The 12,558-nt window shown below is 44.9% G+C and overlaps 1 protein-coding gene across 1 annotated transcript in view; it reads right to left on the reverse strand.

The window, feature by feature from the left end:
* Positions 1-400: 400 nt before the first annotated feature.
* LOC139255746 (hyaluronan-binding protein 2-like) overlaps positions 401-12,558 on the reverse strand; it is a 73,621-nt gene continuing 61,463 nt past the window's right edge. Inside the window, exons 8-11 of the mRNA XM_070873981.1 lie at positions 11,703-11,839; positions 11,470-11,595; positions 8,188-8,333; positions 401-556 (exon numbers count right to left, since the gene is read on the reverse strand). Coding sequence (XP_070730082.1) covers positions 401-556; positions 8,188-8,333; positions 11,470-11,595; positions 11,703-11,839 — 565 coding nt within the window. The remainder of the gene's footprint in view (positions 557-8,187; positions 8,334-11,469; positions 11,596-11,702; positions 11,840-12,558) is intronic.

The following is a 12,558-nucleotide window of genomic DNA, read 5'->3' on the forward strand; positions in this document are numbered from 1 at the left end:
GGCACTAAATTTAGCGTGTGCCCGACATTAGCTCCTTCGGAACCCTCCAACCAAATTTCTAGCCCCAAGAAAATTGGGGTCAAGGTTTTTAGAAACAGTCACGAAAGCTCAGGATGCAACTAAGGACGTGCGCAAGACTGCTTATGTAAGTAAATTGAGCTTCTAAAACATGGATTATTATTTATATGGGAGAAGAGCTGCTTTGAAGCAATTGGCAGATCAAGTAGCAAATGTCTATAAAAATGAAATGTAGATTTTCAGAGGTGCATAATACTGTTTATATATAAATATTAAACAATTGCAATTATCCATAGAGGAAAATGGGAGGTGAGGAAATCAAAGGAAAATTTAAACTTTAAATTAAGGCTCTTAATTAGGATTTAAGTTCACAACACTGAATCTATTGAGTATATCTTCTTATCCAGTTAAGGAATTTGGTAACAATGACATAAACACCAGGTTTATTTTTTTTTCCACAGTCGTATCCCCAGCTAATGACTCCATAGAGATAGTGCACTCCATTTCTCACACAAGAAAGTGGTCCTCCAGAATCACCCTGTTGAAGAGAAACATTTTAGCATTAGTTCAACCTATTCACCACTTATTACTATTTTTCCCAAAGACATATTTACTGAAATTTATGGATTACAGGATTCATTTAATTAATTATTAGGGCCAAATTTCATGACCCTTGACCAGGAGGAACGTCCATTTTCCCAGGGGTAAAAATCAGGATAAAGGGGCGTAGATTATCTGGGGGGAGCAGAGCTGGGCCTGCACCTTCAGTAGGCCCATCACAAACATTGAAGTAGAACAGAAGGAGATTATTATATAGGTGAACTTGTATTTACTCTGTACAGCCACCAGAGGGCTTACCCCCGGAGTCCCAAGGGATCCCATAATCCCTTGGAGCACAGGTATTTAAGGAGGCTTCACAGGTTGGAGAGGCACTCTGGAGACTTGCAATAAAGAACTAGGGTCACAGTTTACTTTGAGCTCACAGTGTCCAGTCTGACTCTTTCTCCATACACAACAACTGGTGATGAGATATAGATAGCGAACCCAAAGATGCAGAGAACAGTGGGCATCCTGGAGAAATTCTCAGAGGGAGATGATTGGGAAACTTTTGTGGAGCAACTCGACCAATACTTTGTGGCCAACGAGCTAGAATGGGGAAGAGAGCGCTATCAAACGAAGGGCGATCCTCCTCACCGTCTGTGGGGCACCAACGTATGGCCTCATGAAGAATCTGCTCACTCCAGCAAAACCCACGGGGAATTTGTACGACGATTTGTGCACACAGGTCCGAAAGCATTTGAACCCAAAGGAAAGCGTTCTGATGGCAAGGTACCAGTTCTACACCTACAAAGGGTCTGAAGGCCAGGAAGTGGCGAGTTATGTCGCTGAGCTAAGACGCCCTGCAAGACATTGCGAATTTGAAAGACATTTGGAGCACATGCTCAGAGACTTTTTCGTACTTGGCATTGGCCACGAAAACATACTTCGCAAACTTTTGACAGTAGAGACCCCAACCTTGAGAAAGGTGATAGTGATAGCCCAGGCGTTCATTGCCACCAGTGACAAGACAAAGCAAATCTCGCAGCACACAAGTGCTGCCACAAGTATTGTGAACAAATTGATGTTGTTTTTGAATCATAATGTACAGGGCAGGTCCCACATACCTGCAGCTGCATGATTCAGAGTCCACCATCAAGGATGATGAATGTAAGGCCATTAACACCTTGCTGGTGCTGCAGGGGTAATCATCGTTTCCATTCATGCCGATTCAAAGAGTATGTTTGCAAGAGCTGTGGAACAATGGGACACCTCCAATGAGTGTGCAGGCGAGCTGCTAAGCCTGTTAAACCTGCAAACCGCCATGTTGCAGAGGAGAACAGATCCACGGAGGATCACGATGAACCAGAGCCTCAGATAGAGAAGGCAGAGGTACATGGGGTGCACACATTCACCACAAATTGTCCCCCAATAATGCTGAATGTTGAACTAAATGGACTCCCAGTGTCAATGGAGCTGGACATCATGGGCAAAAAGACTTTCGAAAGGTTGTGGTGCAACAAGGCTTCAAGGCCAGTCTTAACTCCAGTTCACACGAAACTAAGAACTTACACTAAAGAACTGATTCCTGTAATCAGCAGTGCTACCATAAAGGTCTCCTATGATGGAGCGGTGCGCAAGCTACCACTTTGGGTGGTGCCAGGCGATGGTCCCACGCTGCTGGCTGGGAAAGATACGCTGGAACTGGGACGACGTCCGAGCGCTGTCGCCTGCTTATGGCACTTTGTGTGCCCAGGTCTTAAACAAATTTTCTTCGCTGTTCGAACCAGGCATCGGGAAATTCCAAGGAGCAAAAGTACAGATCCATCAAATTCTGGGGGTGTGACCCATCCATCACAAGGCGAGAGCAGTACCGTTCATGATGAGAGAAAGGGTAGAGATCGAGCTAGACCGGCTGTAACGAGAGGGCATCATTTCACCGATCAAGTACAGTGAGTGGACCAGTCCTATTGTCCCAGTCCTCAAGGCACCGTCAGAATCTGTGGCGATTCCAAAGTAACTATCAATTATTGCTCCCTGCAGGATCAGTACCCACTACCAAAGGCCGACGACCTCTTTGCAATGCTGGCAGGAGGAAAGACATTCACGAAGCTGGATCTGACTTCAGCCTACATGATTCAGGAACTGGAGGAATCATCGAAGGCCCTCACCTGCATCAACATGCACAAGGGTCTTTTTGCTTACAACCGATGCCCGTTTGGAATCCGATCAGCGGGGGCAATATTCCAGAGAAACATGGAAAGATTACTGCAGTCAGTCCAGCACACCATGGTCTTCCAGGACGACATCTTGGTCACAGGTTGGAATACAGTCGAGCACCTGCAGAACCTGGAGGAGGTTCTTAGCCAACTCAACCGCGTGGGGCTCAGGTTAAAACGCTCGAAGTGCGTTTTCCTGGTGTCTGAAGTGGAGTTCTTGGGAAGAAGGATTGCGGCAGATGGCATCAGGCCCACCAACGCGAAGACGGAGGCAATCGAGAATGCACCGAGGCCACAGAACGTGACGGAGCTGCGGTCGTTTCTGGGTCTCTTGAACTACTTTGGTAACTTCTTACCGGGTCTCAGCACCCCGCTAGAACCACTGCATGTCTTACTACGAAAAGGGGGTGAATGGGTTTGGGGCAAAAGCCAAGAAAATGCATTTGTAAAAGCGAGAAAATTGTTATGCTCAAACAAATTGCTTGTGTTGTATGATCCATGTAAGCGTTTGGTACTAGCATGTGATGCGTCGTCATATGGCGTCGGGTGTGTATTGCAACAAGCTAATGATTTCGGGAAACTGCAACCGGTTGCTTATGCATCCAGGAGTCTGTCTAAGGCTGAGAGAGCCTACAGCATGATTGAAAAAGACGCGTAAGCGTGTGTCTATGGGGTAAAGAAAATGCATCAATACATGTATGGGCTAAAATTCGAATTGGAAACTGAACATAAGCCACTTATATCCCTGTTTTCCGAGAGTAAAGGACTAAATACCAACGCATCGGCCCGTATACAGAGATGGGCGCTCACGTTGTCCACATACAACTACACCATCCGCCACAGGCCAGGCACAGAAAACTGCACCGATGCTGTCAGTAGGCTGCCATTGCCTACCATGGGGGTGGAAATGGCACTGCCTGCAGATCTAGCCATGGTTATGGAAGCATTTGATAGTGAGCAACCACCTGTCACTGCCCAGCAGATCAAAACCTGGACAAGCCAGGACCCCTTATTATCTCTAGTCAAAAGCTGTGTGCTTCACGAGAGCTGGTCCAGTGTCCCAGTGGAAATGCAGGAAGAGATAAAGCCGTTCCAGCGGCGCAAAGATGAAATGTCTATACAGGCAGACTGCCTTCTGTGGCCAAGAAGGGCAGAGACACCTACATCAATGACCTCCACAGTACCGACGCAGGCATCGTAATGATGAAAGCGATAGCCAGATCCCACGTGTGGTGGCCTGGTATCGATGCGGACTTAAGAGTCCTGCATTCACAGATGTAATACATGCTCGCAGTTAAGCAATGTACCCAGGGAGGCACCGCTAAGTTTATGGTCTTGGCCCTCCAAACCGTGGTCTAGGGTACACGTCGACTATGCAGGCCCATTCTTGGGTAAAATGTTCCTTGTGGTTGTAGACGCGTCCTCCAAGTGGATTGAATGTGAGATAATGTCGGCTAGCACGTCCGCTGCCACTACTGAAAGCCTGCAGGCCATGTTTGCCACACATGGCTTACCCTATGTCCTGGTGAGTGACAACGGGCCATGTTTTACCAGTGCTGGGTTTAAAGAATTCATGACCCGTAACGGGATCAAACCTGTCACATCTTCCCCGTTTAAACCAGCGTCCAATGGTCAGGCAGAGAGTGCAGTGCAAACCATCAAGCAAGGCTTGAAGAGGGTAACTGAAGGCTCACTGAAGACTCGCCTATCCCGAGTCCTGCTTAGCTACCGCACGAGACCCCACTCATTCACTGGGATCCCACCTGCTGAACTGCTCATGAAAAGAGCACTTAAGACAAGGCTCTCGTTAGTTCACCCTGATCTACATGAACAGCTAGAGAGCAGGCGGCTTCAACAAAGTGCATACCATGATAGCGCAAATGTGTCACACGAGATTGAAGTCAATGATCCTGTATTTGTTTTAAATTATGGACAAGGTCCCAAGTGGCTTTCCGGCACTGTCGTGGCCAAAGAGGGCAGCAGGGTGTTTCGGGTCAAACTTTCAAATGGACTCATTCACCGGAAACACTTGGACCAAATCAAACTCAGATTCATGGACTATCCTGAGCAACCCACCTTGGACCCTACCTTTTTTGATCCCCCAACATACACACCAGTGGCAACCGACACCACGGTTGACCACGAAGCAGAACCCATCATCCACTGCAGCCCTGCAGGGCCGAACACACTAGGCAGCCCAGCAAGGCCAGCTGCACAGCAGCCCAGTGAGGGCCCAACAAATTATTCAACACCAGCTTTCACACCGAGACGATCAACCAGGGCAAGAAGGGCCCCAGATCGACTCACATTGTAAATAGTTACACTATTGACTTTGCGGGGAGGGAGTGTTATATATGTGGACTTGTATTTACTCTGTACAGCCACCAGAGGGCTCACCCCCTGGAGTCCCAAGGGATCCCATAATCCCTTGGGAGCACAGGTATTTAAGGAGGCTTCACAGGTTGGAGAGGCACTCTGGAGACCTGCAATAAAAGACTATGATCACACTTTACTTTGAGCTCACAGTGTTCAGTTTGACTCTTTCTCCAAACACAACAGAGATGACTGCTTGTTTGTTTCCCCAGTATAGGAGTACCCAGAAAACATAGTGCTGTGGCCTGTCCCTAAGCTCCTAGTACACGGCAATCCTGAGTGCAGGCCAAAGACCTAAAGGTTGTCCGTTTTGTGTGGTTGGGCATGGCCAACCCCCGACTTGGCTCCAGGATGTCCAAGTTTAATCGGGACATACTGGCTGCTGATCTCCATCAGCAGCCAGACAGTCCCAATCTCCGAGGCCCAACATTTAGCTGCAAACCTGAGAGGGGCTGCACCCGTTCTGCTGGCTCTCGGCCCTGCGAAGGTACCGGCCTGTAGCAAAAATACCCACGGGCCATCAAAATGGCCTGGAAAAGAAAACCCTGATGCTTCTCGGTGTGGGTGCCCTTCTCCTGTTCAGCAATGGTACAAGAGATTGAGGCTGGAAAATCTGCCTCATAAAGTCTTCCAAATCCATAACTATTATCCACTGGAGGTAAGAAACATTAGAGGAGAATCTTTTATTCCCATGATTATATTGAATCCAGGGATATGTGATCCAAGAGAATTCTGGTTCTATGTTGGATGACCCAAAGTGTTTTAGAACTTCCTCCCAATGAAAAGCTGACTAACATATACATGTAGGTTGCTGAAATTCAATGGCATAATTTCGCATATACCATTGTGAGTCTCTATATCACTCTGTTAATAAAAAAATCTTTTGAAATTACACTGTGTAATAGTAGCATATTAATGCTTTACGTATTCAAATGAAATTCCCCTCTATTTTAATAATTTAAATATTTTCATTACACAATTTAATTTCAAGGCCATGATTATTAAAAGCAAAATACTGAAGATGATGCAAAACTGAAATAAAAACAGAAAATGCTGGAAATGCTCAGCAGGTCAGGCAGCATCGGTGGAGAGAGAAGCAGCGTTAACGTTTCAAGTCGATGACCTTTCACCAGAACTGGAAAATGCTGTTTTAGAATTTTATAACAACCATGGAGGCAGGGAAAGAGGGTGGGAGGGGAGGAAAGAACAAAAGGGAAGGTCTGTGATAGAGTGGCAGGCAGGAGGGATTAAATGACAAAAGGGATGATAGTGCAAGGCAAAAGTGGATGGTAATGGGACAAGCAAAGAAACAAATGATGGGCCTAGAGGAGATGTAAAGGGCAACAGCAGAATTACTACTTGCATCTGCTATTCAAAAAAATGGAAGAAGTGGTAATGATCGGACTCAATGTTGTAAAGTGCCTAATAGAAAGATGAAGTGCTGCTCCTTGAGCTTCTATTGAGCTTCATTGCAACAATGTAGGAGGCCGAGGACAGAGAAGTGGGAGAGGGACAGATAATTAAAATTGGCAAATGACCAGTAGCTCAGGGTCACGCCTGCAGACCAAACTGAGATGTTCAACAAATTGATCACCCAATCTGCATTTGGTCTCCCCAAAGAGACTGCATGGTGAGCGGCGAAAACAGTATACACTGTCCTAAATTGAAAGAACTACAAGTAAATCATTGTTTTATCTGGATAGAATGTTGGGGGCCCTGGACGGTGGGAAGGGAGGAGGTGAAAGGGCGGGCATTGCATCTCCTGTGCTTGCATGGGATAGTGCTGTGGGAAGTGGTGGGGAGGGGGGGGGGGGTGGGGGGTGGGTGTTGGGGGTGATTGAAGAGTGGCCAGGCTGTCCCAGAGGGAACAGACTCCTTGAAATGCTGAAAGGGGCGGGGAAGTGTTTGGTGGTGGCATTGCGCTGGAGGTGGTGGAAATGGTGGAGGATGATGCATTGATTGTGGAGGCTGGTGGGGTAGAAAGTGAGGACAAGAGAAACTCTATCGTGGTTCTGGAAGGGAGGGAAGGGGAGAGAGCAGAAGTGCTTGTGGACGGTTAGACATTTTTCTGTTGAAGTTAGTTGTTTCCATGCCCTCTGTTGACTTAGTGGCTTTATGAAGTGAGTAACCTAAGCTATACACCTTCTTGCTAAGTTGCGCGGCAACGCAGCAGTCTAGAGGTCCCACGCAGACTGCTCACCAGTTTTTACATGGGAGAACCCGCGCTTGGGCCCATATCTGATTGGGCCGTTCCAGCCACTTAAAGAGACAGCGCACCAAAAAAATAAGAGGGAACATTGCTGGGAAGACACTACGTTGAGTTTATAGAATCAAAGAGTTAGTTGATCTTATCTGGGGTCTGGTAGGAGTGCTACTATTAGCCTCTGTGAGTTGGAAAAGGAAAATTTGACTGCGATTTCTGTTGATGATCATTTTCTAGCAGCCCTTTCTGGGAATGCACATGTGTGGACATCAGCCGAAGAAAGGATTCGGCTCGACTGTGAAGTCCCCCACAATAAAGTAGTTTTCCGATCCCCATTGTCATAATTAATGAGCACTTGGGTAAAGTACCTGGGTGTCAGGTACCATCCATGGCAGCATGCCCAAGGAGGGTGTTCTGATGAGGGGAGGAACAGATGGCAGAAAAATGTCAAGAAAGGAAAAACCTGGTTCTTATTCCCTTCAAGTTCTCCCAGAGTATTCGTCACATTTATTAATCTATTGTGGGGTGCTAATCAGTATAGAGACCAGATGATAGCTTCATTGCAGCAGGTTTCCTCACGAGTTGGTAAGGCTGACAGAAACCAGTTCAAACCACTTTAGGAAGACAAATGTGACCTGGTTATGCTGTGCCTTGCAAAACCAGATTGTGTTAGATATAGGGAACATCCTGGTTTGCAAAGGGCAGTATCAGTGGAACATCTGGGTTGCAAATACTCAGCCCACAAGACATGTTTTGAATGGTTCGGCAACTAAATTGCTAGAAAGTTGGTGGATTACAAATAAATTAAAATACATTTTATTGTTTACTGTGACAAACCTGGCAGGCATCTACTGAACCCCCTTCCAAATATCCTGCACACATCATGTTCTCACCCAACAAATTTCCATAAACTTGTGGTTCCATACAGTGACTCCTGCTTATCAGTTTCACCGTGCCTTCCAATAATTGACTACGATACTGCCCTTAAATAAAATGAGAAATGTTAGGTATAAACTTCTCTTACAAAAAAATAAAATTGTACAATGTAGCTTGTGCAACTGCGGTGAGGTTAAGTTCCATTCTATTAGAGTGTCACTGACAATTGTTTTACAGAAAAATCTGCAGGGGGTGACTGGAAATCACATTTTGGGGTAATTTTAACTTCTGGTTATGGTGTAAGATATTGGATCGGTAGCCCATTATAGACCCCGCCCGACTTATCTCTCTGTTCAAGGAAAATCAGACGGGATGTATAATCGGCAGCTGATCCAATATCGCCCATTTTACACCATTAGTAAAAGTTAAACTGACCCCCTTTAAAATTAATCATATATTTCTAAAGCTCCAGCGTTTTAAAGCTAGGGTAATAATACAACAGCATAAAAAATGTATTTCAAAATTTGTCCGATTGTGCCATAATTACTAAAACCGTCTTTCAAAATGCAAACATTAAACTGAGGTTTTGTCTGCCAGCTCAGTTGGAAACAAAAGATCTCATGGCACTATTCAACGAAGAGCACGGAGTTCTCCAGTGTGCTGGCCAATGTTCCTCTCTCAACTACCATCACCAAATAGGGATTATACAGTCATTCATTCATTTGCTGCTTGTGGGACCTTGTCTTGTGCAAATTGGTTGCCATACTTTGTTAGAAATCAGGGGTTCAAAATGTATAAAACTGACATGAAGAATACTGTGTTTAAATCATTGTTTTGAACTGGAGATGAAATATCTCCTCAGAATAATATTAGATGCTTAGAAACGCTAATGTTTTGGTACCCTGCTGAGATGTTATAGCATTCTGCACTATGAGAACCAGTATCTGTTGTTTTCAAGTTAAGACTTCAACTTTGTTATGTATCTTTAAGACAATTTGTTATAGAAAGACTTAGAATGGATGGAAGTTATGGGGGTTAACGTAAATAATTTGCGATGTCATAAAGGAGGTAACACTCTGGAGCAAGCAGTTTTCTGGTTTAGCCTCATGGGATCAAAGGGAGGATAGGGATGAGAGATAAGACAAATTTCAAAGGAAGAAATCTTGGGAAAGTATAAACAACAAGACATGTGGCCAAAATCATGAGACATCTTTAGGGCGGGCTTTGACAAAAGAATCGAGACAAAGAACTAGAAGCCTTATTGGATAGTTCGTTTTAAGGGGAACCTCTATAGGTCAAAAGGTCTTGTAGCCTCCTGAAAGTTGTCCACACAAATGTTGTGAGGGGAGAGCGAAACAGAAGTTGGACTAGTCGAACATTCTTTGAGCGACACCATGCTTTACCGAAGGAAGCTCTAGATGAAGAGAAAGAGGCTGCAAGCTAAAGAGAACTGCTCACGTGCACCAGCCATTTGTCCGATCGGATCGGTACCTGCTATTTGTCATGATTGTATGTTTTTGCTGTATAACTAATGTGTTATATTCCATCTTAAGCTCTGATTAAACACAAGATACCCACCAGATTGGTTTACAGTCAAACCTGAGTATTAAAGTGATCAGAGGTAGCCTTAACTTGGCTATTGCTAACAGCTTGCCGAGATAGTAGCAGTATCTATATTTCAAAATATTCCATTGGGACCATCCTTAGGCTGTGACAAGATGCAATATAAATGCAAGTTCATTCTTACTTTCATTCTTTTCTTTAAATTGCAGCCAGATATTTGTGTGAAATATACAGTCAATGAAATTGAAAAGAATCAAAACAGAAGATGATTCTGGTCTGACCTCCCCTGCTGACTCAGTGGGTAAATGTACTTTATGCAGATGACTTGATCTCAGTTGAAGCAGCAGCATGTTGTCATGAGTAGCCTCAGTATTCCTGAGGTAGGGAGGAAGGGGAAACAATCATCAGAGGTGCTTCTCATGGAAAGACTTGCATTTATATAGCACCTTTCATGACCTCAGGACAACCAATGACGTACTTTTGAAGTGTAGTCACTATTGTAGGAAGTGCGGCAGCCAATTTGCGCATAGCAAGCTCCCACAAACAGCAATGATAATGACCAGATAATCTGCTTGAGTAAGGGATTAATATGGCCAGGACATTGGGGATAACTCCCCTGCTCTTCCTCAAAATAGTGCCATGGGTTCTTTTACGTCCATCTGAGAGAGCAGATGGGGCCTTGGTTTAATGTCTTATCCAAAAGTCAGCACCTCCAACAGTGCAGCACTTCCTCAGTACTGCACTGGACTGTCAGCCTAGATTTTTGTGCTCAAGCCTCTAGAGTGGGACTTGAACCCACAACCTTCAGACTAAGAGGCGTGAGTGCTACCTACTGAGCTAACGTGGCTGGCCAATCATGATCCAACAATGCCTGTGTGAAAGTGTATATGTGCATGTTGAACAACCACAAAATTAAGCTCAACTGTGATACCTTTCATGTTAGAATAGTCTGTCGGGGTTCATGCATGAAAATGGATACTCGAATAAGGTACGATGGAGCTATAACTGAGCAGGAGCCAACCTTCAGCAGGGTTGGGTTAGAAAGTTGGGACACAAAAAAACTTTGCTTTGAAAATACAAACTTAAACCATAAGGTTTTAAACACAAATTCATCTTGGTTAGTTCTGATCTCTGGATCATGAATATAAGCTAGGAAAAGAGATGAAAGAGATTAAATGTATTACTATTAATGCAGTCCTTAGTGAACAATATCCAGACAGCTAAGTCTGGAATGTGGTGTCTTTTAGCCAAGGGTGGAAGCAATTAGTAGAAATCTTACTGTTTGCTTCTGATGTTGGTAAGAGTTTGCCACATTTTACTTGGCCTAGATATGCTTAGCAAGAATGAACAAATGAACTGCCTTTGAATAGGTTTCAAACCAGAGCAGCCTGAATCTGGTTTCCATTTCTCAGCTCAACAGGAATAGGGAATTGTGCAATTTTCCAGGTTAGCTACTGGGGCAAAGCATACATGAACCTAGAAAATCCCGCTTGGGGCTCAGTTCTAGCATACCATCCAAATTGTGATGTTCTGACTCTGATTTGCACCAATCCCTAATGTTTAATGCAATTGCTCAATGCTAAAGGGAAATACAAAAAGAAGCTTCATCCTGCAGCAGCTTGCAGCAACAAAATATGGTAAATTGGCAGTTCTTGTGAGCAGACCAAAGAAAAGAAATACCGTATTCTGTCTTGCCCCATCCAGATATTTTACATTCAGTACCAGGAGAAAAATAATCTTCTGCCAGATTTATTGTTTTAACGTGATTGTTTTCTTTGGCACAGCTGCCTTTCAGTTTAAGTAAAGCTGGAACAAGAAAATAATTCAGTTAATATAAGAAGTTAACTGAAATATTAATTTTATTCAGTTTGGAATAAAGGCTATTCTCCCAAATAAATAACGCTGATACTTGCCAATATCATTGTATATTGCATTGTCGGTTTTATTATAGGATCCATGGATAATAATCTGTTCAACACCAAAGGTGATTCCTTCTCTCCTGCGGACATTTGTTTTGCCAAGTGTAACTTTCAACATCGATTCTGTAATACTTTAAAAAAAAAGTAGCACATTAATTCTAGAAAATGGTAGTTTATGGTCTAGTGCAAATAATTCCGTGTTATTACATGGAAATATATAATTCTTTGGGCTGGATTTTCAGCTTTGATGATGTCGGGGCGGTAATGGCGGCGGGGTGGTAACGTTTGCACCAGGGAATAGTTTGCGCCTCAGTCATCAAACTTGGGTAGCTGGGCCATGAGTCTGGGGCACAGCGCTAAGGGAGGCGTGTGCCTCTTGGGCGTTAGCATGGGAAAATCATGACCTGAAGAGCCGGGCCGGGGACGCTCCAAGAGACGCCTGGGGGGAAAAGAACCTGAAAACCCCCCACAAAAACATTCCCAATACAGAGCCCACGCCCCCACAACATAAATCGCATAAAAAAATTAAAATAAAAAACAATCACATTTACCTCTCTGCAGTCGGTACAGTTGGACTGCCTGATTTCCCAGGCGTTCACGGCAGGGCGCGCATCGGGGCGTACGAGTCGGGCGGGAGTCAAAAAGTGCGCCGGTGTTGCAACCAGGGGCGATGCACACTGGACGCAGCTCTTCCGGGCGGTGCTGCTCCGCGCCACCGCAAACTGGCCCCGAAAACCGCCGCAGGGCACTGGAGGCTGACTGCCCGCCCAGAAGACCTCACTGCCACCATTGGCACCGCTCCGGGTGAAAAACAGAGCGCAACGGACCGGAAAATCCTTCTCCTTATATT

Source organism: Pristiophorus japonicus, chromosome 3 (genome assembly GCF_044704955.1).
Source record: "Pristiophorus japonicus isolate sPriJap1 chromosome 3, sPriJap1.hap1, whole genome shotgun sequence".
NCBI classification, from domain to species: domain Eukaryota; kingdom Metazoa; phylum Chordata; class Chondrichthyes; family Pristiophoridae; genus Pristiophorus; species Pristiophorus japonicus.